General features: G+C 41.9%; 1 protein-coding gene across 6 annotated transcripts in view; it reads left to right on the top strand.

Moving 5' to 3' along the window:
- Positions 1–26,202, top strand: part of SYT16 (synaptotagmin 16) — a 105,691-nt gene that overhangs the window by 52,973 nt on the left and 26,516 nt on the right. For 3 of the 6 annotated variants that reach the window (XM_087922330.1, XM_087922329.1, XM_087922328.1), the window contains exon 2: positions 4,769–4,948. In XM_087922330.1, coding sequence (XP_087778456.1) covers positions 4,769–4,948 — 180 coding nt within the window. Of the gene's footprint in view, positions 1–4,768; positions 4,949–10,829; positions 11,404–26,202 lie in introns of all 6 variants that reach the window. The other 3 variants (XM_087922326.1, XM_026698636.2, XM_087922327.1) reach the window with 2 other exon arrangements.

Here is a 26,202-nt window from a genome sequence, read left to right as displayed (position 1 = left end):
TTTATGGACTACTGGTTGGGAGGTGGCAGAATTATAATTGGAAAAGTACCAGTGACTCTTTCCTTATTATTCTCTGGCCCACCTCCCACCCAATGTCAGGAATAAATTAGAATTAAAGCAATTGCTGAGAACAGTGCTGTCTCTGGCAAGTAGCAGTTTAAAAAGCCACCTTGTAATGAATCCTCCCTTCTAGTTTGGTGATGCTAAGAAGCTGCTCTGTTTAGAAAGCAAATGCTGGGGAATAGTCAAATGTCTGGGATTATGTGACAGATGCTTTTAACTTGCATGCCTTGAACAACATGTCTTTCACTTATGGTAACACTCTTGGACATGATTACTTGCTAATTGCTGTAGCATATACTATTCTACAGCCTTATTTTGCGCCAGTCTGAGATTGAATTGCAAAGCCATCTAATGAATCTTGCCAGTCGCCCTAAGAGAGGATTTTAAATCTGAAAGAAATGTAAACTTAACTCTTTCTGTTAAGTAATTGTTTTCTCACCTTCTCCAACTCAGTTGATGCAGTTTCTCAGATTTTCAGTACTGTATTTTACAATAGGCAAAAAATTCACCAGCTGTAGTTTTCTCTGCACTGTATGCATACATGACGTATTTAAGTATGTTATGAGATCATTAAAGGCACAGAACATGGGCAGATGGAGATGTAAGATGTGACAATCTGATTTCTGTCTTTAAAAATTAATAAATTAATAAATCTGTCTATTCTCAGTCATCGAGGGTTAGGGGGTTAGGGTTGTCTTGTTTTGGACTGTCTTATTTTTCTTTCTCTTCTCATCCAAGAAGCTTCTTTAGCTCTTACTGATGGTGGGGAATGGAAAGATTTATAAACCTTGCAGACAGCTGGTCATTTGCATTATTTTAAAGGAATATAAATCCTTCCATTCCCCACCATCAGTAAGAGCTAAAGAAGCTCCTTGGATGAGAAGTGAAACATCTTCAAGAAAAACAAGAAAGTCCAGTTGTCTCTCGAAAAAGCACCTTTGGGATAATCGGTAAATCCTTTTCCTCTAAGAAACCACCATTGGTATAATTGAAAGCATGTAGTTTCAGTTGACATGTCTCTTCATTTTGAAATGGTTGGTATTATAATAAGAAAACTTAAACACTGTCCTGTTGGATCATGCCCCTGTCCATCTAGCCAAGCAGTCTGTTCTCACACTGGCCCACCAACCGCTAAAGAAAACATGCTAATCTCCCAGCAGAATGCAAATCATTATTTGTGCTATTTAAAGTTTACACCCTTTTCCCTGTACAAAATGTATAGATAATACTGGATTGCCCTGCAGAGCTGTATTCAGGATTATGGATACAATCAGGTATATATACATTATGGATACAACCAGGTATATATACATTATGGTCTAGTACAATGTGTGAGTCAGTAATATTTTAATTTTGTTGTTGATGTTGCTCATATCGTTTAACAATTGAGATGCTTTCTCTTGTACTGCCAACTTTTCTCGATATCTACTAAGTACAGGTAGTCCTTGACTTACAACATTATGTTTAGTGACGGTTCAAAGTTGCCACGGCATGACTTATGGCCATTTTTCACACTTATGATGGTTGCAGCATCCCTGTGGTCACGTGATCAAAAATTAAGACTCTTGGCTCACATTTATGACGGTTGCAGTGTCCTAAGGTCATGTGATCATCTTTTGCGACCTTCTGACAAGCAGATTCAATGGGGAAGCCAGATTCACTTAACAACGGTGTTACTAATTTAACAACTACAGTGATTCACTTAACAAAAGTGGCAAGAAAAACCATAAAATGGGTCAAAACCAAGGGTGGGATTCTGCTGGTTCGGGCAAACCCCTAGCTCTGATGATTAGCTGGCGCCAAACTGGTTTGCTCTGACAATCATGTAGGCCCGCCCACCCACCCCTGCGCTGTACTCACCTATATCTGCTTAGCTGATTCATGCAGCAGAGCGAATTGCTGCGCCTCAGCTGTGTTACTTCCCCGAAGTAACATTGAAGGGAAGTAGCTTTGAAAGCTGCCCATGCGCGTAAAGGGTGCGATTAGCGAACTGGTTGTTACACCAGCAGCATCCCACCACTGGTCAAAATCTCAATTAACAAATTTCTCACTTAGCAACATAAATTCTGGGCTCAATTGTGGTCATAGGTTGAGGACTACCTTTATACTAGTGTACCTTTCTGCTGGTCATCAGGGTGGAAGGCAGGAACTGCATAACTGTCAGTAGCTAGCTACTTCTAAAGTTTCTTTTGACTGGAAGCCATGGCGGGCTTGTTCCCCAAATTGGTTGCTATTTTTGTAGCAATATTGACAATAGCTGCTGATTACATTGTCCTTGAAGTCTCCACATGAAAGTCCATGTGCAGTAATATTACTGTACTTCACTGACAGCCTTAGCCGAAGTGTCTCCATTTACACACACATATGTGCCCAGGTGGCTGAAGATTTGTTCCTGATGAAAGACCCACCAGTTTTATGTAGCTGAAGTGAGATTCTCTGTTTGCATTAAGGTATATTGTAAAAGATTTCTTTCAAACATTTCTTTGCCTGTTAATTATGAAAATAGACTGAGGATTCTTGGTCATTAGCCAAAGCTGTATCTTAGGATTGCCATGGAAACAGTGCACTGATTAGAAAAATAAAGCTAACTTGTACACGTTTGTCTGTGGCTAACAGGTATTGTTCAGTTTCAATTTTTAGTAGCACTACCTGTGTTCAAACATTTGAAGGGCCACATTTGTAATCCCTAGACCAAAGCAAGATAATGCAGTTTTAAACCTAGTTTAGTCTAACATGATTAAATCAGTCACGTAGCTGAACAGATTTAATGGAAACTATAAAATAAGGTGGGCATTTTTTAAAAAATCCCAGAAGGCAGTAATGGCAAACAATTTCTGCACTGCTGCCCCTCAAATGAACATGGCCAAAGCCAGGAACTCTACTTGATGTTCCCTTTTTACTGTGGTTAGTCTAGTCATTTCTACATGCCCTTTTCCCTTTCTGAAGTTTAGCTAATTCCCCAGCTACTACAGGTAGTCCTCAACTTATATGTTGTGGTTAGCCAGTAGCAGGTGCGGACGGCTGAGGAGAGTGAGGACTCAGATAGTGTGGGGTCTGGCAGCCGCGATGAGGAGGTTCCTGAGGAGCCTGTGCTAAGTGTGCGTGCACGCAGGATTGCTTGCAGGAAAGAGCAGCTACAACAGCATGGGCAACTTGGCAGTAAGGCTGCAAGGTAATGGCCCCTCCTTCAAGAAGATAAAAGCCAGCTGTGAAGTGAACATTCTTTGTAGGAAGCAAAGATGTTTTGAAACTCAGCCTCGTGAACATTACAATTGGTATTTGAAGACTCTTGTGTTGTAAAGTATTTCTTATCTGCTGTTTTTTTGGCAGCCTTGAAAAAATTGGCAAGGCTCTTTCTTGTCGGAGCTAATGAGTTGGAATCAGTCTTTTATCTGTGAAGAAACAGAATTCATAGATGAAACATTAAAAGGTTGGGCTGCTGCCTTTTTCTTGTGTTTGCTCTCTTGGAACCAGGTTTGGGTCAGAACATTACAACCACAATGGTGGCCAAAATTTCTGTTGTTAAGTGAGACATTTGTTAAGTGAATGTTATGACTTTTCTTGCCACATTTGTTAGGTGAATCACTGCGGTTGATAAGTTAGTAAGCCGGTTGTTAAATGAACCTTGCTTTCCTGTTGACTTTGCTTGTCAGAAGGTTGCAAAAGTAGAGCACATGATGCTGAGACACTGCAACCGTCATAAATGAGAAACAGTTGCCAAGCATCTGATCACATGATCATGGGGATGCTGCAAAGGTCTTAACTGTGAAAAACAGGTACAAGTCACATTTTTCAGTACTGTTGCAACTTTGAACGGCCACTAAGCGAACTGTTGTTAGTTCAGGACTACCAGATATATCTGATGGCTGTGGAATTGAACATCACCATCACTTTGAGGAAGCTTGCACTAGTTGTAGCCCACAGGCTGCCGACTGTCAGAGGTTTCATTGGCCATTTTTCATAGAAATGGATTGTGGTTCATTGCAAATTATGATGGGATGGCAGAAGTGATGATTTTCATCCTGAAGACAAAGTAATATTTATTTGTTAGCTGTATATCTGTAATTTCATTTAGGATCTTGTAGCATCCTTCCTTCCTGTTTTTTTGCCATAACAATCATTGTTAGTTGAGATGGTTTGAGAGAGAGTCAATGTCCTTGGGGTCCTTGAGCCTGTATGGTTGAGGATGGACTAGAACCTTTGCTCCTAAGACAGCATCTTAACTGCTACAACTCTCTCATTCTCTCTTCCTGGTGATCCCTGTAAACATCCCCAATATCTACATGCTGATAGCCAATAGTGGGTTTTTTTTAATACCAGTTCTGTGGGTTATCGGTTCTGTGGGCATGGCATGGTTTGGTGGGCATGGCTTGTTGGTTCTTTGGGTGTGGCTTGGTGGGCATGGCAGGGGATGGATACTGTAAAATCCCCATTCTTTCCCCACCCCACTATCCTGCTTTCCAGCTCCGTTCTCCTGTGTAGGGCAACAAAAGAAGACCCAGCCGATCAGCTGGGACTCGGGAGGCAGAGAATAGATCGGGGCGGGGCCAACCAGAGGTGCTATTCTGAACTACTCAAAATCTCCAGAACTGGTCAGAACTTGCTAAATACCACCTCTGGTAGCAAATGCAGTTCATGCATTTCTGCCATTTTTTTTTGTACAATCTCCATTTATTCTATTTGCTTTCTCTCGTTTTATTCCCAGTTACTCCTGAAGCAATTGGGTTCCTCTCTGCTGTTGGGGTCTTTATAGTTCTCCTTGCAGTCCTCTCCCTCTTCATCAACAAGAAGCTCTGTTTTGAAAAGATTGGAGGTCTTCCCTGCTTGGAGCAACAGGGGAAGCACAAGCACTACAAAGAAAAATCTGGGGTTCGGGAAAGTCTTGGTAAGTAATATGTAATATTCTGGCAACAACTACATCAGCGGCAACAATGATATCCTCTTGTTGATCTTAAAGACTTATTTCTGTTTTCATATTGATTGCATGCAAATTGCAAAACTTTAGCTTAGCCAGAATGTTTTCCTATGCCTATCATCTTTGCACTATATAATCAATCTTTTCTCTTTCCAAAAATAAATCACAACATACATTGTACTGCAGTTTATCTCTTTTTTAACTGCAAGAATTTGGACACAAGGCATGAGCCACCTGGGTGATTCACAATTTTTCTTTCTGTGTGCTTTCTGCTTGGTGATAGATAATCAGCTCCCTTCAGATTAAGATGTATGTTTGTTGATTCGTGTCAGAAGCATCACAATTAAAATAAGGCATACTATATGACATAGCATTTAAAATATAAAACTAAGATGTATGCAAAGGATATAGTGTCTGTTTGTACCTATCATCTATCTGTCTGTCCGTCCATCCATCCATCCATTCATCTATCCATCCACCCACTCATACTCACTATATTTTTGGAACATTTTTATCTGGGGGATTTTTTCGCCCATTTAGAGATCTTCCTCACTGGTTGTTTATACAATGAAGTATTTTTTCACCATTAAAAAATTGAAATGCTGATCCCCAATCAAAAGAACATGTTGTAAATTTATTAGTTAAAAACAAAAGGAAGAGTTTGCTTGCAGATTGTGTGTGTGTGTGTAACAAACAAAGTGAGCATCTAAAGCTTAATTTGATTAAATTTTTGTTGTATGGTCTGAAACAGCAGAGGTGAAAATGGGATTGGACAAGAAACACAATCAAATCAAAAAGAAAACATAGTGAATGTCTTTGGGATAGTGCTTATTCTGGTATAGAAAAGGATTACATGAGTTGATGGGGCAACTCAGGTGGTTTATTCAGACATATAAGACATTCATTGATATGTAATGGCATACTTAGGTATACTGGTCAGTTAATGAGAATGAATGAATGATCTTAGTTCATCCCTGAATTTGGAGCAGTAGTTTATTGTTGATTTCAGATTTTGACTAGTAGCTATCCTGAAATGATGATTGCTCTGGACTTGGATGAATACTCTACAGGAATGGCTTAGTTTATTGTGTCAGGGTCATATAAATATGTTCATATAGATATTCAAATGAGATACAGAAAATAAAACATTTTAGTTTTCCTCTGAGTGACAAACAGGAAGAATCATGAGAAAAGTACATCTTTGGAGTCTATAGGTAACTAGTGGAAAATGATTTTGTTTCATTGGGTCTGTTCCTCTGCCTCAATAAGAAGATGGAAACAAATTTAGGATTATTTGTATTCCAATGATCACATTTTGTTTTGAGGCTGCCCAGTGTCTTAGCGACTTAGATGAAAATTAAAAGGAAATACATAGAAAAAGAAGATAAGGGATTAGAAACCAACCTCTAATTTCCAAAAGCCAACCAACGAGGCTCAATCCCCATCCTAGCTCAGGAAGTAAAATAATGAGGTCTTGAGCAGTTTGTGAAAAGTCAAGAAAATAGGAGCAGTATGATGACATAATTGATCAAATACATAACCTTTATATCTTTTTGTGGCATTGCAACCCAGAAGCTCCCAATTAATCCTGGTTTCCTGATATATCAAAACCAATAAGCATTTCTTACTAACTTTGCCACATGCTAGGATCTGAAATCTGCTTCAGAGCCTAAGATTCCAGCTTGTTCTATCTTATCAGTGATGGAAGTCTATTAATAATAGACAAGGCAAATTGGAAACCTATAGTTAGTTGGATTTCTAAGCCATGTGCGGCAGCAGAAAAGGTTGAGCGGTTTTTCCTGGACCTTCCTGATTGGAATCACTTTCAAGGAGGATAGATGGTTCCTTCTGGGAAGCATAGTGGGATTGGTTGAGCTGCAGACAGATTTTGCAAAGCAGATTGTCTGCTTTGCACATACATGCTAAAAATAGTGTATTTCAAGTCTAACATATGTAATCCTGATAAATATAAAACTGGGTATACGCGTTTAACAGTGCATGAAAGAGGCACTTTTCATGCATTGTAAGTGTGCAGATATTGAGAGGTGTGTGTGTGTGTGTGTGCAATATGATCCTGGTCTTTGCCACCCATAGCTTTAAAACTTCTTTCTGGTTCTACAGTACTTGTGCTCTGCTCCTTTTATTTTCTTCTCTGCTATGGTTCCAGTATTATATAAATGCTGATATTCTTCTGTTCAAAATTTCTTTTGTGTGAGAATTGCAAAATCTTTCTTCTTCTTGACAAATAACACGATGGAGGAGCCTTTTTCTAAATGACAACATCTCTCCTTCCCTTTATGTGGGTGTTGACATTTTTTTTGGAGCTGCCAGAGATGATCTTGCAAACATATATTTATTGAAGCTTTTTAAAAAGTGAATGATTAATAAACAGGGAAAGTTTTAAAACGGAGTAAAGTGGGAAGGAGGAGGGGAATTCATTTGCTTCCAAGCTGTAGTAATTTGCATTTGAAAGTGATTCTTTCACTTAACATGTGATTGACAAGTAAAACCTTGAAAAATATGGTACTTATAATGGAAAGATTTGTATTGATTCTAACCACAGCTTTTGAAAGCAGGTGGATTATACTAGCTGGGGGTTGGGGCAGGGAAAAGCACAGCTCCAATTGGGATGCAACGAACGTAGCACAGCAAAAGGAAAGTTGGCTGAAAAACTAGGTGTGAGTGGGCTGCATTATTTTGAAAGGAGTTTTGGACTTTTGAAATTCTAAGTCAAATCTATCAAGATCTAAATGTGATTGGGGCAGTCAAGTTTTATTTGTTTACATTCCTGCCCATGCACTAAAACCAAAGCAAAGAGGATCTTCTGTCAAAAGCAGGATGGTTTCTGCGGAGCAACCATTTCCCTGCCTTAACTGTACCATGTTCCATTTCCCCCATTTCTTTGACTGGCTTCTAGTATGGGTGCCTTCCAGATATCTTTGATATCAATGCATGAATGTCTTGCCAGCTCCCATTACTGTCAATAGAAATTAAGTGAATAGATAGATATTCAAACTTTATAAGTCACGAAAATAGCAGATGAGTAGGATAAATGCATCCTTGCATTGAGCTTGATTCCTGGTGACTGCATGAATATGCCAATGTAGGTTTAGGGTCAACATTATGTCTATAGTCCTAGGATTTTCTAGTAATGTCCCAATCTAGACCTAGCTTTGCATAGCTTTTGAACTCGGCAAAGGTTGCTAGGTGCCAGTATCTGCTGTGACTGTTTATGAGGTAGAATGTTAAACTATATATAACTGAAGAAAAGGCACTTTATTCTTTCATATTTTTATTAATGACTTGGATGAAGATGTAGAAGGTATATCAATTGTCACAAAATTGTGTGGGATGGCCAATATCCTAGAACGGGTCTCCAACCTTGGCAGCTTTAAGACTTGTGGACTTCAACTCCCAGAGTTCCTCAGCCAGCTTTGGCTGAGGAACTCTGGGAGTTGAAATCCACAAGTCTTAAAGTTGCCAAGGTTAGAGACCTCTGTCGTAGAAGACAGAAATAAGATTCAAAGTGATCTTGAAAGGTTAGAGAAATGGGCTGAAATTGACACAATGAAATTTAATAGAGACAAATGCAAATGGCTTCTCAGAATTACCAACCATCCAGGTATATAAAATAGGGCTCATTTTCACATGTATGGAAAAGGTCTTGGAATAGTTGGTACAAATTGAATCATCCCTATAATTTGGCAATATTTTGTTGCTGTTATCATTCATTTTGCTGATCTCTATCCATGATTTCAGCTTAACATCTTTCAGAAGTTTGATACTTTTCTTTAAAGTAGTTGCTGTTCCCCATTTTTGTGTTGACTATAAATTTATAATAATTCTGCCTTCAATGAAATCATTTATAAATGTTTTGAACAACAAATATTCAAATATTTTGGATGAAGCCCTACAGTAGAGCACTCAATATTTCCTTTCGGTTTGTTGTGAAGCAGTTAATGTGCGCTCATTGGGTATAGTGGTTTAACCAGCTATGTAGACCACTCCTAGATTCCCATGGGAAACATAATCGAATAGTTTGCTGAAATTAAGATGCAAGATTACTGATGCAAAGTAGAAATTGTAGAGTTCTGTCTCCTTTCTGTCAGCTGTTATTATCCTACCATTTTCTTGTATGACCCCTTCTTTTTTTCCCTTCCTCTAAATACTGAAAGCCAAAAAGCCCATTTTGTTGCTTCTAGTGTACCTTGTCTTTTGTGTTTTAAATTTTCTGATTTTCTTTCTGCAGGTAATTGCTATTTGCTGATACACTTTGACAATTATACCCATTTGTATATGTGTCTTGTTAAACTTCCTAAGTTGCCTTCTCCCCATCCCCATTTTATCATCAGACTTGTGTGCAACTATACTTTCAGTTCCTGCTTTCCTTTTTTCCCTTGACCTGAGGATTTCTGCATGTGAGTTTGTACCTAGTATTCTCAAAGGATTAATGTTGACCTGTTAGAATGCATGAATGCCAGAACCCCAGGATGACATGATTACTGTCTATCAAAGTAATCTGCTTTTATCTCTTCAACTAAGTTTTCCATACTGGTTAGGATCAAATCTAGAGCAATTTATCCTTTTTAGCTTTCGCTATTCTTTCTAAAAATTGAACAAGTATGAAAGAATTTTTGGGATCTTGGATTCTTATCTGACTTCATTTTCCAGAAGGGTACAGGTAGTTGAAGGGGCTTCTGTTATTATTGTTGCATCTTACTGTACATCCTGGTCAAGGAGGGCAATATGTAGATGGATTGATCAGCATGACAATTAACAACATATCTTAGAATAATATATTTACTGTTTTCTTTCTTTGTATTCTTATTCAGATTCTCTCATCTGGACTCTAAAATTGCATTCAAATTCCTGGATCTTAATATATAACATTTATTTCCTTCACATATAGTGCCAATCTTCTTCACCTTCTTTTTATCTGGCTTGTTTCTTTTGTATAAATTATATTCATCAGTCTTTGTATTCTATTAGTGAGTTTCATCCTACCAGTTATCAGTAAAGTGTATTAAACTTCTTAATCCATTAACACATATCATGTGAATCCAGCTATTACCATTTATAAACCATCATTAGATAAATCAAGAGCTAATATAAAATATGAGCCTGTTCAGTATCAATTGTTAATGTCAGTTGAATTACATCTGTGTGAGGACTGTCTAATCTCAGCTGCTTCTTTCTTGGCTGCAAATAACTTTGTTCTACAAATGCTGCAGGCAAGCTGGATTCATAATAGCAGTTGACAGCTTGGGCGACTTAATAGGTTGTACCCATAAGGATATGCATAGCAAGAAATAGTTTGATGCTTGGAAGTTTTGTTTTGCTTGGAGGTTTTAACAGCGTGCTGATAAAGGTAGTTTGCCTTAAAAAAAAACCAAATAGTGATACAAAACTGTTGAGTGTTCCATTGATTTGTATTCAGGATTTATTCCAGCTGTTTTGATTTAGTTGTGCTTGCCACTTAGGATGAATCTGCCTTATATTAATCTGACCATAAGTTCCTCCTGTCTCCTTATTATCTATGTAGACTTGCAATAACCCATCAAGATAGTTTTTTTAGCCCTTCGTGGATTTGCTAGGGTTTGAATCCAGCACCTTTCATATGAATAAATATGTGCGGTGAGATTTAATTAAGGCCTTACCACTTACATACAGTACTTATGAGCATTGTTCATAATCATTCTGTACTTCGATGCATTTAGAGTAAAATCAAATACTGCCTGGGTGCTTCTTTTTCTTGGGTTCTATCTTCTTAGCTAGATTTACTGATTAACAAAGACCATTGTTAAGAACAATAGATGATTCAAACTAATTTCTTGTAATGCTTATTCTGTAGCTCACAGAGCACTGAATCTGATACACTGGCAAAGAGGAACAGCTGGAATTTATGACCATCACAGGTTTTGTTCATTAAATATATAAAAGTATGGCTTCAGAGGATGTCTTAAGCTTCTTCCAGCCTTTTTCCTCCTGGATATCTCGAGTCTATGAAGCTTTCCAGCAAGCAGGAGAATCCTTATCTTCTTCGTTGAATAATCTGGGAAGCAAACCAGATCAAAATGAATTTGATGGGGAAGATGAGGATTTAGAAGACAGTGATGGGCTTTATGAACGCTACTCTGTAGCTTCTGATGATGACAGTACTTCAAGTCAGGAGAGTGAGGAATCTCATCATTCTTCATCATCCTATCAAGATCTTGCTTCACCTGAATCTTCAGATCTTGATTTGTATTGGCCTGAGCAGAAAGGAACCCTCCCCCACACCTCGGAGGAATACTTTGAGGATACCTCCCATGAAGCCTACCAAAGTTACAAGAGTTATCAAGCTATGGAAGCTCTCCCCACTATCCCTGAGGAGGAGGAACATCTCCACTCCAAGCAAATTAAGAACCTTTCATGTAGCTGGGATGGTGAGTTTTTATTCTCCTTTGACGGCATTACATTTGCTTATCTAGATGATCTTCTATTTGCAAGGCTGGCATCTGTACACTTAGACAGGCTTCATGTTCTGAATTTTGAGAACCAGAAGTTAAGACTTTGATTTTTTTCAGTGCACCTTACACCCTACAATTTGAAACCATACAAGAAATGGATAAATTTTTCAGAAACACTTTGGGCTATCTTGGAGAATGTGTATGATCCAAAATATTTGGAAGATCTTGTATATTCTTTGAGCTATTTTAAGGGTTTTAAAGAAAGTTCCCACTTATCAATTTGCTGTAAAGGAAATTACTCTGTCAGGTTACAGACCAAACAATGTGGCTCTTCTCCTCTTGGAACATTCATTGCAGATCAGAATATCCTATGAATAAGTCTTACAGCAGACAAGTACTTCATATTAAACACTTTACAATGGGACCCTAAAGAGTTTAATTTCTACTTTCCTATCTTAACCAAGGCTTGGGGCTGGGGTGTGGGGGATCTAAGCTGGGAATGGCTTGGATTCAGGTTGGTCCTCACCTAATGATCTGTGGAATTCAGTTGATAGATGTTCAGTGATAACTATGGAAAACATCTTCAGAGAACCTTCTCTAAAAGAGTTTTAGAGGCCACAGAACAGCCAGGCTTGATCAATTAATGCAACTTCATATCTAAACAAATCTGTTCTTAGAAAGATGGTATCAGAGCTAAGGAGAGGTAACAATTCATAATACATATTCTGTTAGCACCCCCACTTTTGTTTTAAGTTAGCATTTCCCTCCCTCCCTCTCTCTCTCTCCCTCCCTCTCCCTCCCTCTCTCTCTCTCACACACACATATATACAAATAATCCCTTGTAGGTTCCTAACATACATAGCTATCAGCAATTACAGCTCAAAGGCAAAGCAAGTTCAATGGCCAGTAATTCTTTACCAGGATTTCTATTTTAATCATTGAACAACTTGAGATTTAAAAAAAAATCATTTCTCTTTTTGAGAAAGGCTTGAATAAACTAACATTCTTTTTCTGGTTTTTGATGTTGGACAACTTTGCTAATATTTACTTGCTTTCTCTGGGCAAATGGAAAACTCTTTACCTGTATCATCTCTGGAGATTCTCAATCACCCAAGTCCTGGTTTCCTCAAAGGTGCTTTTTCCAAAAGGTAACTGGACTTTCTTGGTTTCTTTTTTCTTTGAAAACATTTTGCTTCTCATTTTGTGAAATGTTTTCAAAGAAAAAAAAGAAAGAAAGTCCGGTTTCCTTTTGGAAAAAACACCTTTGGATCTTCCTGTATCCACATAGTTATATACATGACTTAGATTGCTTCTGTTTGATGTTCTAGCTGCTTTTAAGGGATAATGCTTAAATATGCAATCACTGCTAACTAAGCCCTGTTTATTAGTATATTGAACATTATATATCAATTTTCAACTCTGATGGAATAGCCTTACAATTTTGATACCTTCACAAATCAATTTCCATTTTTTAATCTTCCATCGAGAAGTATTTTTCAATTTCAATATAAGGAGATTTTTTTCTGGCAGTGAGAACAATAAACCAATGGAACAGCTTGCCTTCAGAAGTTGTGGGAGCTTCATCGCTGGAGTTCTTTAAGAAGAGCCTGCACTGCCAAATGGTGTAGGGGGTCTCCTGCTTGGGAGGGGGAGGGGGAGTTGGACTAGATGACCCACAAGGTGCCTTCCAAATCTGTTATTCTGTTAATTATCAGTTGCTGTTCCATATTTGTGGTACTAGAGACTGGGCTTTCTTTTATAACTCACATCTCAGAAGTTATTTCAATGTGAATGTTGAAAGTATTGGCAAAATTGTATCTCTTCGTATGAAGCTTGAAATACTCCTTGAGCTTCACATCACTTCATCAGATGGAATTGACTTGTACCTGAAGACAGAATCAGTTCTTCTTAAGAAATTGAGAGAGAAGATATTTTCACTTTTGACCAAATCTCTTTTCCAGAAATAAATAAGAAATTCGCTTTCTGGGTTCTGAGCTCCAAATATTATAAATTCTATTGAAATAGTGTACTGTAAATATTTCTCATTTCATGTTGTCGCTGTCTTGAAAGTGCAATGAATGTGACAAATGTACATAGTTGATACTTGCATGATAGATATACTGTTCTGATACCATCAACTTCATTCTGTTTATTTCTCATCTAACCTGTGCCAGGTTGATTAAAGCACCTGCTTTATCACTGTTAAATCAGACTTTAATTTCTTAAAATCAAAACTGCACATCTTTGATGTAGCTGGAATAGTACTTTTGATGAAATTTCTCATGGTGGCTGCCATTTGCCATCAGAGGAAATGACAAATGGAAATTGCTGCTAAAATAATCATTGCTTAATATGTGAATATTGAGTATATGCATAGACTTAATATCTAACATATTTTGTTCCTAAACGTAGAGGGAATGACTCTAAAAATAAAGCTTCTATCTCCTCTATTTTTCCCAACTTGATGTTTTTCAGATGTGTGAGATTTCAAATTTGACTATGCTGGCTAGGGAATTAAAGGTATCAACATCACTCCTCATCTGGAGAGGACAGGGTTGGGGAAGGCTACCTTTAAGATTTAATCCTTACTCTTCAAGTTCTCTTTCAAACACCAAACATATGAAAACTGAGTACAAGAGGGCTGACACTGTCTTTATGATGATCTAAGCCAGGGGTTGCCAACCTTTTGGACTTCAGGGACCACCAAACTCATAATTTTAAATCCCACGGACCAGAGACCCTGGGAAAATCCACCCCCCAAAAAATGTAAGGAAAATTCCCCACCCTGTTTTTCTACCAATCGATCATTCTTTATTTGGGATTGCAGGATACCATCTCCAGCTCCGTTCTCAAGGGGAGAGAGAGAGAGAGAGACTTTTGGCTTCATGCAAGGAAAGCAGCAGAAGCAGCAGAAGTCTTTCTTTCTCTCCCCCAAACTCTGCCAAAAATGACTCTTTGTGAGACTTGTCATGCCGGTGCAGCCTCTTGGAGCAGGAGGCCTTGCAGGGTCCCAAAAACACATTTCTGGTGGAGTTTGGGGGAGAGACAAAAAGACCTTCGCTGCTTTCCTTGCGTGCAGCCAAAAGCAGAAAAAGAAAGAAGCGGAAAGAAGCAGCCTGGTGGCCAGGCGAGGCACATGGGGCAAGTTCCCCCCCTCCATCCTTTCCCCCCTCCCCTCATTACCTCGTGTTGTTTGCAATGCAAGCAACTCAAGCCTTGTGTTCCCATGGGCCATGTGAGCGGCACAGCGTTGTGTTCCCGCGCAGCCTGGATTATTTGCTTTGTGGGGTGCTTTGTGGGTGACATTTCTGACATTTGACATTTCTCTTCAGACCACCAAAATTTTCTTGCAGACCCACCAGTGGTCCCCAGCTCACTGTTTGGCAACCACTGATCTAAGCTGAGGTGGTCTGGTACATAACATTTGGTAATGGAAGAGAGATTATTTTTAAAAGAAGCCTTCCCCTGTATCCCTGGCCCATACGTGTGTTTTCCTGCCTCAAAACTGTAAACAATTGTCTTAGTGTGGGGTTGTTGTTGTTGTGTGTGTTTTTTGGTTCAGGGGAGTTTCTTGTGTATCTGTTTCATCAATTGCTGCTTTTAGGAGGGAGGGGTATGTTGCTTTCTCCACTTTTAGTTATTCTTAATGTACCATTTTCATCTACTTCCCAAAAATATAATAGAGGCTTTTAATGATAAATTGTCACAAAACAAGAGCAATACTTGAATGCTTTTTGTTGCCATAGAAGCACTTCTGGCAGATCACAGAAGGACCCTTTTGCTAATAGTAAAGTATGAGAAGAAAATAGACACACTCTTCATCAAGTGATTGTTGTTGATGAAAAAGCAAAGAGGCCTTATGTTCTTCGTCCAGAATAGTCCTTACTGAATGTACATGAGTTTCATTTTGGGAAGGGGCAGGGAGCAACAGGAGAATTAATATCTTAATCTTCAAATCTCAACAAATAAATGCTCTGTCCTACATATTGGCAAAAAAAATCAGAAAATAAAATACAGGCTGAATAGTCAAGACCTTGTTGATGATCCAAACTCTGTCAAGGATCTTGGAGTACTCATCTCTATTACCTAAGTGCTAGAGCCCACTGTAACTACATAGCCAAAAAGGCGTTAAGAGTTGTTAACCTAATCTTACGTAGCTTTTTCTCTGGTAATATTATACTACTAACTAGAGCATACAAAACATTTGCTAGACCAATACTCGAATACAGCTCATCAGTCTGGAACCCACATTACGTATCTGATATTAGCACAATTGAGAAAGTCCAGAAATATTTCACAAGAAGAGTTCTCCACTCCTACTCATTGCAGAATACCTTATGCCATCAGACTCAAAATTCTAGACCTAGAAATCCTAGAACTAAGTCGCCTTCGGTCTGATCTAAGTATAGTATATAAAATCATACGTTGCAATGTCCTACCTGTCAATGAATACTTCAGCTTCAACTATAACAACACAAGAGCAAACAATAGATACAAACTCAAGGTTAATCGCACCAAACTTGACTGCAGGAAATACGACTTCAGCAACAGAGTGGTCAATGTCTGGAATACTCTACCTGACTCTGTGGTTTCTTCCCTAAACCCCCAAAACTTTAACCTACTATTGGCCTCACCCCTTTCCTAAGAGGTCTGTAGGGGGCGTGCATAAGCACACCAACGTGCCTTCCGTCCCTGTCCTATTGTTTCTTTTATTTTTTTAAATTTTTCTTATATGTATCCATGTGTTCATAACTGTGTTTTTACTTATATCTATTATCTTGTAAGCAATTGACAAAAATAAATAAAAAAATATGACAATTCTCATCCTGTGCTTGAATAAAAGAGGAACATAAAATCAAGACTATCTGGAGATAGCTTAGAAGTGCCAATGCTATGTTTAACTCCAAATCTTTTCTGTCTTTCTGAGCTCAAAAAAATCATCTTGCAGTTTTCAAGAATGTTTCATTTTAAAGAGAGATAAGTAATATTTCTTTGCCATCTCTCGGGAAAATGTTTGCACTAAAAAATGCTAGTAATTTGTGGATATGGGCAAACATCAGACACATCAAATCACAGACAACTCAAGTGGAATTATTGAGTTAAAATAGTAAAAGAGTGCACAGTCCATCTAAGTATAGATGTGAGACTAAACCAACCTTTACGTTGTCATGTACATATCCAAAGCAAAGTGTAGTCTTGGGTTAATGGCAAGCTTGCACTGTACACTCAAAAGGCCTCATGATCACTGATGGTATTACACTAATTTCCAGTTGCAATTGCAGCTGGGAATGCAATTCCACTATCTGGCCAAGCAACCCCTATGATATATGAGCTATAAAATCACTGGCACCCATAGCTTTCCACAGGTTGACATACAGCTGGATCTTGACAGACGAGAACACTGGGCCGTATCTAATAAAATGAAATTCAATGTAAAGAAAAGTAAAGTCCTACACTTAGGCACAAAAAACCAAAATTACACATATAGACTGGGTGAAACCAGGCTCAATAGCAGTAACTGTGAGAGGGATCTAAATATGAACCAGCAGCAGCAGTCCAAAAAGCTAATGCTAAATTGTATTAAGAGAGGGATACAATCAAGATCAAGGGAAGTACTAATACCACTCTATATAGCCTTAGTAAGACCACATCTAGAGTACGGCATCCAGTTTTGGTCACCACATTATAAAACAGATGTTGAGACTCTAGAAAAAGTACAGAGAAGAACAACCAGGATGATTAGGGGACTGGAGACTAAAACACATGAAGAACGGTTACAGGAACTGGGCTTGGCTAGTCTAGTGAAGAGAAGGACTAGGGGAGACATGATAGACGTCTTCCAATATTTGAGGGGCTGCCACAGAGAGGAAGGGGTCAAGCTATTTTCTAAAGCACCTGTAGGCCAGACAAGGAATAATGGATGGAAACTGAATAAGGAGAGATTTCACCTGGAAATAAGGAGAAACTTTCTGACAGTGAGAACAATCAACCAATGGAATAGCTTGCCCTCGGAAGTTGTGGGAGCGCCATCACTTGAGACTTTCAAGAAGAGATTGGACTGCCATTTGTCAGAAATGGTGTAGGGTCTCCCGCTTGGGCAGGGGGTTGGAGTAGATGACCTACAAGGTCCCTTCCAACTCTGATTATCTGTTATCTGTTAAGGTATAGTAGTTGCTATAGCTGTCTGAGGGCCCATAAACTGAAATCTCGTTGAAGATCAGCTGGACTCTTGTTAATGTCATTGAAAAATCCTCATACTTTTCATGCCACAACAATGGCTGGGGTTCATCACAGCAGTCTACCATTTTTTAAAACTTCCCATGGTAGACATAGTGATATTTAGCAGAACAACAGAATAAACACAATTGGAAGGGACTTTGGAGATCATCTAGTCCAACCCTTTGGTCAAGCAGGACACCCTATACTATTCCAGACAAGTGGCTCTCCAGTCTCTTCTTAAAAGTCTCCAGTGATGGAGCACCCATGACTCCTGAAAGCTATCTGTTCCACTGGTTAATTGTTCTCACTGTTAGGAAATTTCTCCTTAGTTCTGCATTGCTTCTCTCCTTGATTAGTTTCCATCCATTGTTTCCTAGGGGTTTCCAGCCAAATACTAGACAAATCTAAATCTTCCTAGCTTTCGGTGGGTTGCCAAGGTCAACCAGATGCTACCATCTAGCTGATCCTGAGGGTCTACGCACACATTTTACCATCCGGAGATGGTTTCCATAAACACTCATACATTACTACCTATTACAACTCTAAGAGTGAGTTATATATCTCAGGTTCAAACAGTACAGTACATTTCCCCTTGTGTTTCCTAAATGAGCAAGAACCAATAATTTTTCATGCATTGTTATTGCAATGGCCTGTCTGTTCACACCTCCTTTGTATCAGATCTTGGTCCCTTTAATCTTCACACTTGCTTTAGATTTATGAGATTCCAAGTGTGGGATCTCTGATAGGTTTGGGAGAGCCCACTGGATATGAGAAATCCAGGAGAAGTGCTCCCAGTTCCTGCAGATCCACTGCCTACCTACCTATTGTAGACTGATTGTCCCAGGTGCATGGCTGACACCATTATTCCTGAAAGCAGCAGTTGTGAATTCTTTGGTTATTAATTTCTACCTTATCAGTTTCTATAACTTCTTCATGGCATCTGAAAGGATTTCTTTTATGATAGTACTGCTACCATAAGTCAAAAGTATATGATCGTTCTGGGATTCCACTGAGTTATCAACTGCTTCTTTAAAATTCTTATGTGGAAGCAGAAAATACAATTGGCTTGACAGATGGTTCGGAGCTATTAACTTTCAGCAAGAAGCAAACAATATTTTGTACTTTTGATATTTACAAGCTTCTTGAGATTGCCAGTTCAATGTTACTTCAAAGTTTACTTTGCTTGATGGGAATAACTTAATAATGTTTTGTTAAGGTTATGGCTTCATTATCTTTGTTAACAATGTTTTCTTGGTTAGTGTATCTTGCTAATTGACATAGAGCTTTTTCTACATTCTCTCTCTGAATTAGACCAGGACCAAGAACTCTTCCATTCTTTTGAACATTTCTGATTTTATAGATTCTTTTTTTTAATCCTTCCATTCTCTTTACTCCATGACTTCACTTAGCTACACTAGTGGTTCTCTTAGAATAAATCTTCTTAACTCCCTTTCACCAACTTGCAAGCAATGCTACATCTCTGTTATTTAAAATATGTTTTCTCTTGCCAACTACCTCCTGCCCAGGACAATTGCTTCTCTAGTAGACACATGCATGTTATATGGAAAATACATAATAAAAGGCTGTAACAATGCAATTCACAATAAAATCAACTGTTAAGAGACTGAATTACAATTTTCAGAATGCCGAAGAACTGGACAAAGACTATTAAAGTCATTACTGAGATAGTAGATTGATGGTGCAAAGCAGAAAAGTCATCCTTCCTTCCTTCCTTCCTCCCTCCCTCTCTCCCTCCCTCCCTAAATTGATTGCTTTCTTTTGTCTTCAAGCACGGTGAACCTTTTTCCCAGGATACACAGAATTATCTATCATCCATCTATCCATCCATCCATCCATTTATCTGTTTATCATCTACCCACATACTGTGTTTCCCCTAAAATAGGACCTGGTCTTATATTTTGGGGGGTGGGCTCCAAAATAAGCACTAAGGCTTATTTTTGGGGAAACATGATTTCAGGGTGATCAACCAGGCTGGGTGCCCCACTCCCTGGCACACACACAAGAGGCAGACCATGCAGTGCAGGTGAGTTGATTCCCTGTCCAAGCAATAGATGGAGGAAGGTGTGAGGTGGAAGGCAGACGATCCTGACGCACTGCCCAGGCCACATGCAAGCTGAGAGACACGAAGAGGAGCCTTTTCGCCATACCTCTGCCTCGGTCTGATGCTTAGACAGGGAATCAACTCACCTGTGCTATGTGGGCTGCAGCTGCTTCCGGACATCGTCAGCCCATGCATGCTCATCCCCTCCTCTGCTGGCCACACCCAACCCTTCACTAGGGCTTATTTTTTGAAGGGTAGGTCTTATATTAGGTGCATGCTTAAAAACCAGGGCAGGGCTGATTTTCGGGGAAATGGTACCTACCTACCAGCTACTTACCTTCCTATCGACTCCTATTTCACCCAAGGGACTCTGGGAGGCTTACAGTTCTAAACTATAACATGTTTTGCCCAGACCATGTTTAGCATGGTCCCCGGTTGGTACATTCCCCTAATCCTTTACCTCCCAGCCATGCATACCAGGAAATTCTCAGCTGTTGGTCTTACAGGCCATGTACCTTCAGTGAAAAGCCCTCTCAGAGACCCCACCCCTTGAAATAGCCAGCATACACCTATAGTAAAGCAATTACAATATTTTTATTTTTGTTTGGTTATATGCATTTTTTTAAAATGCCACTTCCATAGCAACTAGTTTTACAACAAAAATACCTTTCTTAAATTTTTCCAGGTTTAATGCCTTAATTCTGAGGCTTTTGTTATGGTAGTAGCATAGTTGGTCCTTGCCACTATCTCCAGACTCCACTCCAGATGCCCTGTCTATCCAGCTTATCCTGCTCTTTCTTTTCATATACTTATAAACAAAAAGTAATAGATCATTGCTATTTAAAATGCTTAGTTTCCAAGATCGTTCCTATGGATCACAAGAAAGAATATCTATACTAGAAGCTGTTGCTGTGATTTGCAGCATTATACGTCAAAGTAAGGACAGAAAGTCATCTGTGCACTAAAGGAGGTAGCCAAGGTAATGAAGATAAGGAGGAGAGAAATTGATGGAAATAAGTGCCTGCGTGTGAAGGATGACTTCAGAATATGCATTTGTGCTCTAAGGAAGTGAATTCTTTGGTAGATTGTTCATCTCAAGAGGTAAATATTTACTTGCAAGCTGCGAACAAAGAAGATTATTCTGTAGAGCAGCTGAAAATATGACATTTGAGATGGGGATAATAGGATGGGACTGAGAAGGAGATTCATCTAGAAAAGTTTAAATGACAATCAAAGCATCCTCTGTACTTTAATTCTTGTATGTGTGATTAAAGAAACGGTCCAGCTTCCCGGCCTGACACTGTTATTCTTGTTTTGAGATATAATTGAGCCTGGCACATAGGAGAGACATTGGCAGAGTTAAAATAGCTAAAATTGAAGGTATCCGTGTGACTAGAATGAGATCTGTGCTAGAAATGTGTCTTGGATATGTTTGCTGCCTTGAGTTACTTCTAAAGATAGTAAAAGTGGAATGCAGAGAAATTTTTAAAATCCCTGGTTTTTTTTTTAACTTTGGATCTTTTTCATATACAATGGGAAACACAATATAACTAGTATTACAGTAATTATTTATAAATTTGACATCTGTCTGTGGGGAAAGGAGATTGGTTACATAAAGGAGAACCAAGACAATATTATTATCTAGCATTATGGATAGAGAAAAATAATGTGAAAAGAAAGGGAGGTTGAAATCTTCATGCTGTGTATACTCACAGCTACACATAATATGCACCTACATGAAATGCATGGGTATGGAAGTTAGAAGGGGCGTTGGTTCTTACCTGATACGCTTCTTTTCATGGAGCTGTCGAGAGCGTCCAGGTTGGGAGGAGCTCCAGTCTCGGCTCTCACAGGCTGAGCTTGAAATTGAGGAACGCCCCTCACCATCACGTGGTCCTCGGGCGCTCCCCAGGTTTTTGCGCAGACGAGAAGGAAGGTCCTGTTCTCATCACACTCAGGAAAAAGAAATATATTAGATTGCTCGGTCGAACAGCCAGGTTTCCCACCAGACGGCCTACGGGTGGGGCTGGACGCTCTCGACAGCTCCATGAAAAGAAGCGTATCAGGTAAGAACCAACGCCCCTTTTCCATTGAGCTGTCTCGAGCGTCCAGGTTGGGACATACCAAAGCTTGGCTAGTCCTGCGGGTGGGGCCCCGTCTGGTATAGAATCTCTCCTGGGACCCTGAAGACCCGCTGGAAGGCATGCCCAACAGGACGAACCCCTGGAGGTTGGAATGTCTCAACAAGGGGCCTAAAGAGGAGGTGGAGCTGTCCAGAAGGCAGTCCCGCCAAGGAGGCCAACAGATGTGCACTGGAACCGTGATTCAAGAGACTGGGAAGGTCAACCCGTGTTGGGAACTCCCCTGGGAGAACTCTGGGACAGAGAGGAGGAGGGGAGGAGGGGCCCCTCTGCTAGGATCAGGAAGGCCCCGGGGAACCAATTGCCTGGACGTAGCGAGTTCCCGGAACAGCGGCCTGTCCTGGGGGAGCCAGGTTCGGTTCCGCCCAATGGCGAGGCGGACGACTTTACTCAAGGGCCCAGCTGGTCGAGGGCTGCCTTGTCTGGGGATAAAAGTAGTAGTGAAGGCTAGAGATCTGTGTGAGGACCGGGAGCGCAAGGAGGGGCCCCAGCTAGCATTGGATGGGGGTAGATGTGTTGCCGACCAGTCGCCCAGGGCAGGGTGAGGGGGACAAGAGTGCTCCTGAGGTAGGAGCCTGTTGCAAGCATGGGTTAGAGGTCGGAGTAGAGATTGGCCTTCTCGCACTCCTTCCTCTCTCTTTTTTTTTTTCTTTTTTTAAAACAAGCGCCTGGGGACGACTGCCTTATCGGGAGCGACGGAACGAACCTCTCCCGGATCCCCGGGAGGGCTTCCTGGAAGAGTTACCTCCGGACCCATCCGGCTCCGCTCGGTAGGGAGATCTGTAGGGAGAGGATCGGTAGTATCTGGAAAAGGAGGAGGAATGGGAAGAACCCTGGCAAGGAGAGGGAGAGGAACCTCTGAAATCAGACCTCCTAGAGAGGGAAGGGAGGTACTTGCGCTTGTTCCGGGTCTCGCCAGGAATGGGTCGAGAACCGGTCCAAATAGCTTCCCCCAGAGATGGGGGCTGATGCTAGCTTAGCCTTGTTTTTAACGTCCGCTTGCCAGTGGCGGAGCCAGAGTAGACGGCGGGCGGTGACCTGGGACGAAATGGCCCTGGTGGAGAACTTTGCCGCCTGGAAGGTGGCGTCTGCCGAGAACTCGGCCGCGGCCAGGATCTTGGCAATGTCCTGGTGCGCCCTGAGATTGGCCACGGGAACATGCTGCTTGAGCTGCTGGAGCCACTTGATGGAAGACCTGGTGAAAAAGACGCGGCAGTGGAAGCCCTGACTGCCCAGGCGTCAGAAAGGTGAGCGCGGCACAGGGCCAGTTCAGCTCGCTTGTCCTCGGGCTGGAGAGCATTGAGTGAGTCGCTGGGGGTAGAGCGGGAAGCCAGGCCTACCACGGGTTCGTCCACGGGGAGGGGATCGAGCAAGGTGGAGAACTGCGGTTCCAGGTTAAAAAACCGCTTGTCCTGGGCGTTGGGGGGGGGGAGGGGGCCCCGAGGAGGCCAGCTGCCTAGAGACCATGTCTGAGAATATGGGCGGGACAGGGATCACCTCAGTTTCCACCACGGGCTGAGAGAAGAGAGAGTCGGGAGGAACCCCTGCCGCCGCTGGGTTGGGTGGGGGAGGGGGGTTCAGGCCCGAGGTAGTCCTGGCTTTGAACAGGAGGGACCTAAATAGGTGCGGTTTAAAGAGCCCTAAAAACGCGGGCTGGCCTGGAGAGAGGCCCTCGTCGTCCGACATGTCCCCCTCTAGGGGGCCTGTTCCCGAAAAGAGTTCGCTGCCTATGAGGGACCCCATGTCAGGGTCCTGCTCGTCCCCAAAGAGGGAAGGGTCCCCGGGTTCTCGGGCCTCCATCCCCTCCGTTTCCAAAGGTAAGGTTAAGTCCCCTTGGGGAGTTGCCTGACCATGTGAGGCCGCTGATCCTAGGGCCTCGGGGGTCGCCGGCCGAGGAGCCAGACCGGCCAGCTGCTGCATCTGTTGCGCTACCCTTTGCCGGATGGCCAGCTCCATAGCCTGCATCAGGTTTTCGGGTATTTCCGCCATGGGGGGTGGGTGAGACTCCTCCGGGCGCAGTTCTACAGCAGTGGTGGGCAAGGTGACCTCAGGGGCCTGTCCAGGCTGTGGGGAAGAAGCAGAAGCAGGAGAGGAGGGGAGAGGAGGATGGGTGGAGGTTGATGGAGCGGAAGGGTCCCGGGGCACAGAGCTTGACTCATGAGAGCGTCTGTCAATCTCCCTTTCGAGGGCCCTGTGTCGCCTGAGGGCATCCCTTTGGGAAGCTTTGGATGGTTCCTGTGCCTGTTTGCGCAGGTGGTGGGATTTAGCCTTGGCCTTCAGAGAAGTGCCACGAGAGGTATTGTCGTCTGCCATCTGGAGAGGAGAGAAAAAGAAGGGAAAAAATTTTCTGGTTAATGCGAGGCGGTTAACGGGTCTGGGTACCGCCTAAGCAGAGGCTGGAACTCCCAGTGCTCGTATCGCACCCCCCTTTTTTTTGTCAAGGCAACAGAAATGTTCTGCAACGTGTTGGGAAGTAGGGCCTAGCCCGGGGGCCAATCAGCCAGAATAACGCCAAGCTGTCCCTGCCGGGCGAACCGGGGAAGGGACATGGCAAGCAACTAACTCCTTAGTTGGGGAGAGACTATGAGCCAGAGATTCTTGTGTCTAGGGAAGACCAAGCAGGTATTTGAGCAGTCCCAGGATCTGCCCAGGAGTCAGGGAAACAATGCGGCCTACTGGTAGGCCTCTGATAAAAACCAATGACCCTGGGGCCGCAGGCGGAAGGGAATAATGTAAGCTGAAACCAGGTCCGGATGCGGCCTACGTGGAGGCCGGGAATCCAAGCGCACGTTCCACGCCCCCCTTTTAGTCAAAAATTTTTTTTCTCTGTTTAAAATAGAGGTTTGGTACCAACCAGGGCCTAGCCCAGAGACCAATCAGCCAGAAGGTGAACGCCAGGCAGCTACCCCTGCCGGACGGACCGGGGAAGGGGTGGGGGGGGTAGAGCTGCTACTTCGCCTGCTGGAGAAAGGCTGCAGGGCCAACGGGCCCTATTTCTGCAGGAGGCCTGTCGGTAGAATGAAAGACAGGCTGAGACGTGGGAGTCCCAGGCTGCCTAATAGTCAGTTAAGGCTGCGGCCTGTAAAAAGGCCTCTAGTAATGGCGGACGGCCATGCGGCCACTCACAAGATGGCGGCCGTTCCAGGGCACACCCAAGATGGCGGACGCCACAGGGGGCCCAAGATGGAGGCCGCAAGTAACGGAGGCAGCCCCAGCGGCGGTAAACTCCCAGGGAAAGGTAGAGAATCGACCCTTTGGGAGAACCAGGGAAGCGTTCCCTGGGCTAGATGGCGTTCGCGGGGGAACGGCGGCTAAAGCGAGGAGAGGCAGGTAGAACGAAGCGGCCTGCGCGCGGAGCGATTAGACGGCAAACGAAGCTGGGGGGCAGCGCTCAAGCGCTTGTTTTCTCCCCTTAAGGAAACAGTTTGGATGTTAAAAAACACTCCCTGGGGAGTTCAAACCTGAAGTCCTGCGCTGCCTGCCGGTGATCCAGTAGAAAGCGATGAGAAGGAGAGGCCTAGAATGCTGAACGACCGGAGCAAGGGAAAAACAGCCTGTTTGCCACGAGGCTGAGCAAAAAACTGGGGAGCGCCCGAGGACCACGTGATGGTGAGGGGCGTTCCTCAATTTCAAGCTCAGCCTGTGAGAGCCGAGACTGGAGCTCCTCCCAACCTGGACGCTCGAGACAGCTCAATGGAAAAATGGGCATTCTCAGTTCACAGATAGAGACTGGATTTTTGTGCCTAGTTAGTATAAGACCAGTTCTGTGACTGACATTGAAGCATTTGCTACATTATTTTAGGCTTGCAAATGCTTGACTTTTCTATGCCTACAGCCTCATTGCAAAGCTTTGGGATATTTCTAGAGTGAGTTTGAGGTATGAGCTAAGTTTACAAATTTGGCTATGAAAGAGCAGGTGTTTCAACACCATCATCTACTAATTGATACAAAAAAACCAGTGTGCTGCTTCTTGATATTTAATTTAATTTTTTTTTACCATCTGCATCCAGGCAAACAACAGGAGGAATCTTTCCTTTGGGAACTGCTGGGGTGGGGGAGTGGTGGTTATAAGTGACAATTTGTGTGCGTGTGTGCTCATTCTCTCTCCTTTTCTCTCACACACTTACACACAGTTAGATGCATTTTAATATACCAGCTGTCTAGTGTGTTACTATGTTATACTGCTTTTTTTTAAGGATAAAAGAATACAACTCTGGCAACACACATTTTTTTTTCAGTATTGCCAAGAATATATGCAAAGAATATGAAGACCATGTCTTTGAGTGCTAGTTATTCTTCTGCACAAACATGTTGTTAGCCTTGCAGTATTTTATATCCAGCATAGGAGAGATG

The sequence above is a fragment of the Pseudonaja textilis genome, chromosome 1, assembly GCF_049901715.1.
Source record: "Pseudonaja textilis isolate UNSWEBS1 chromosome 1, rPseTex1.2, whole genome shotgun sequence".
Taxonomy (NCBI): domain Eukaryota; kingdom Metazoa; phylum Chordata; class Lepidosauria; order Squamata; family Elapidae; genus Pseudonaja; species Pseudonaja textilis.
The sequence above is the reverse complement of the archived record's forward strand: the minus strand, read 5'-3'. Positions and strand labels throughout refer to the sequence as shown.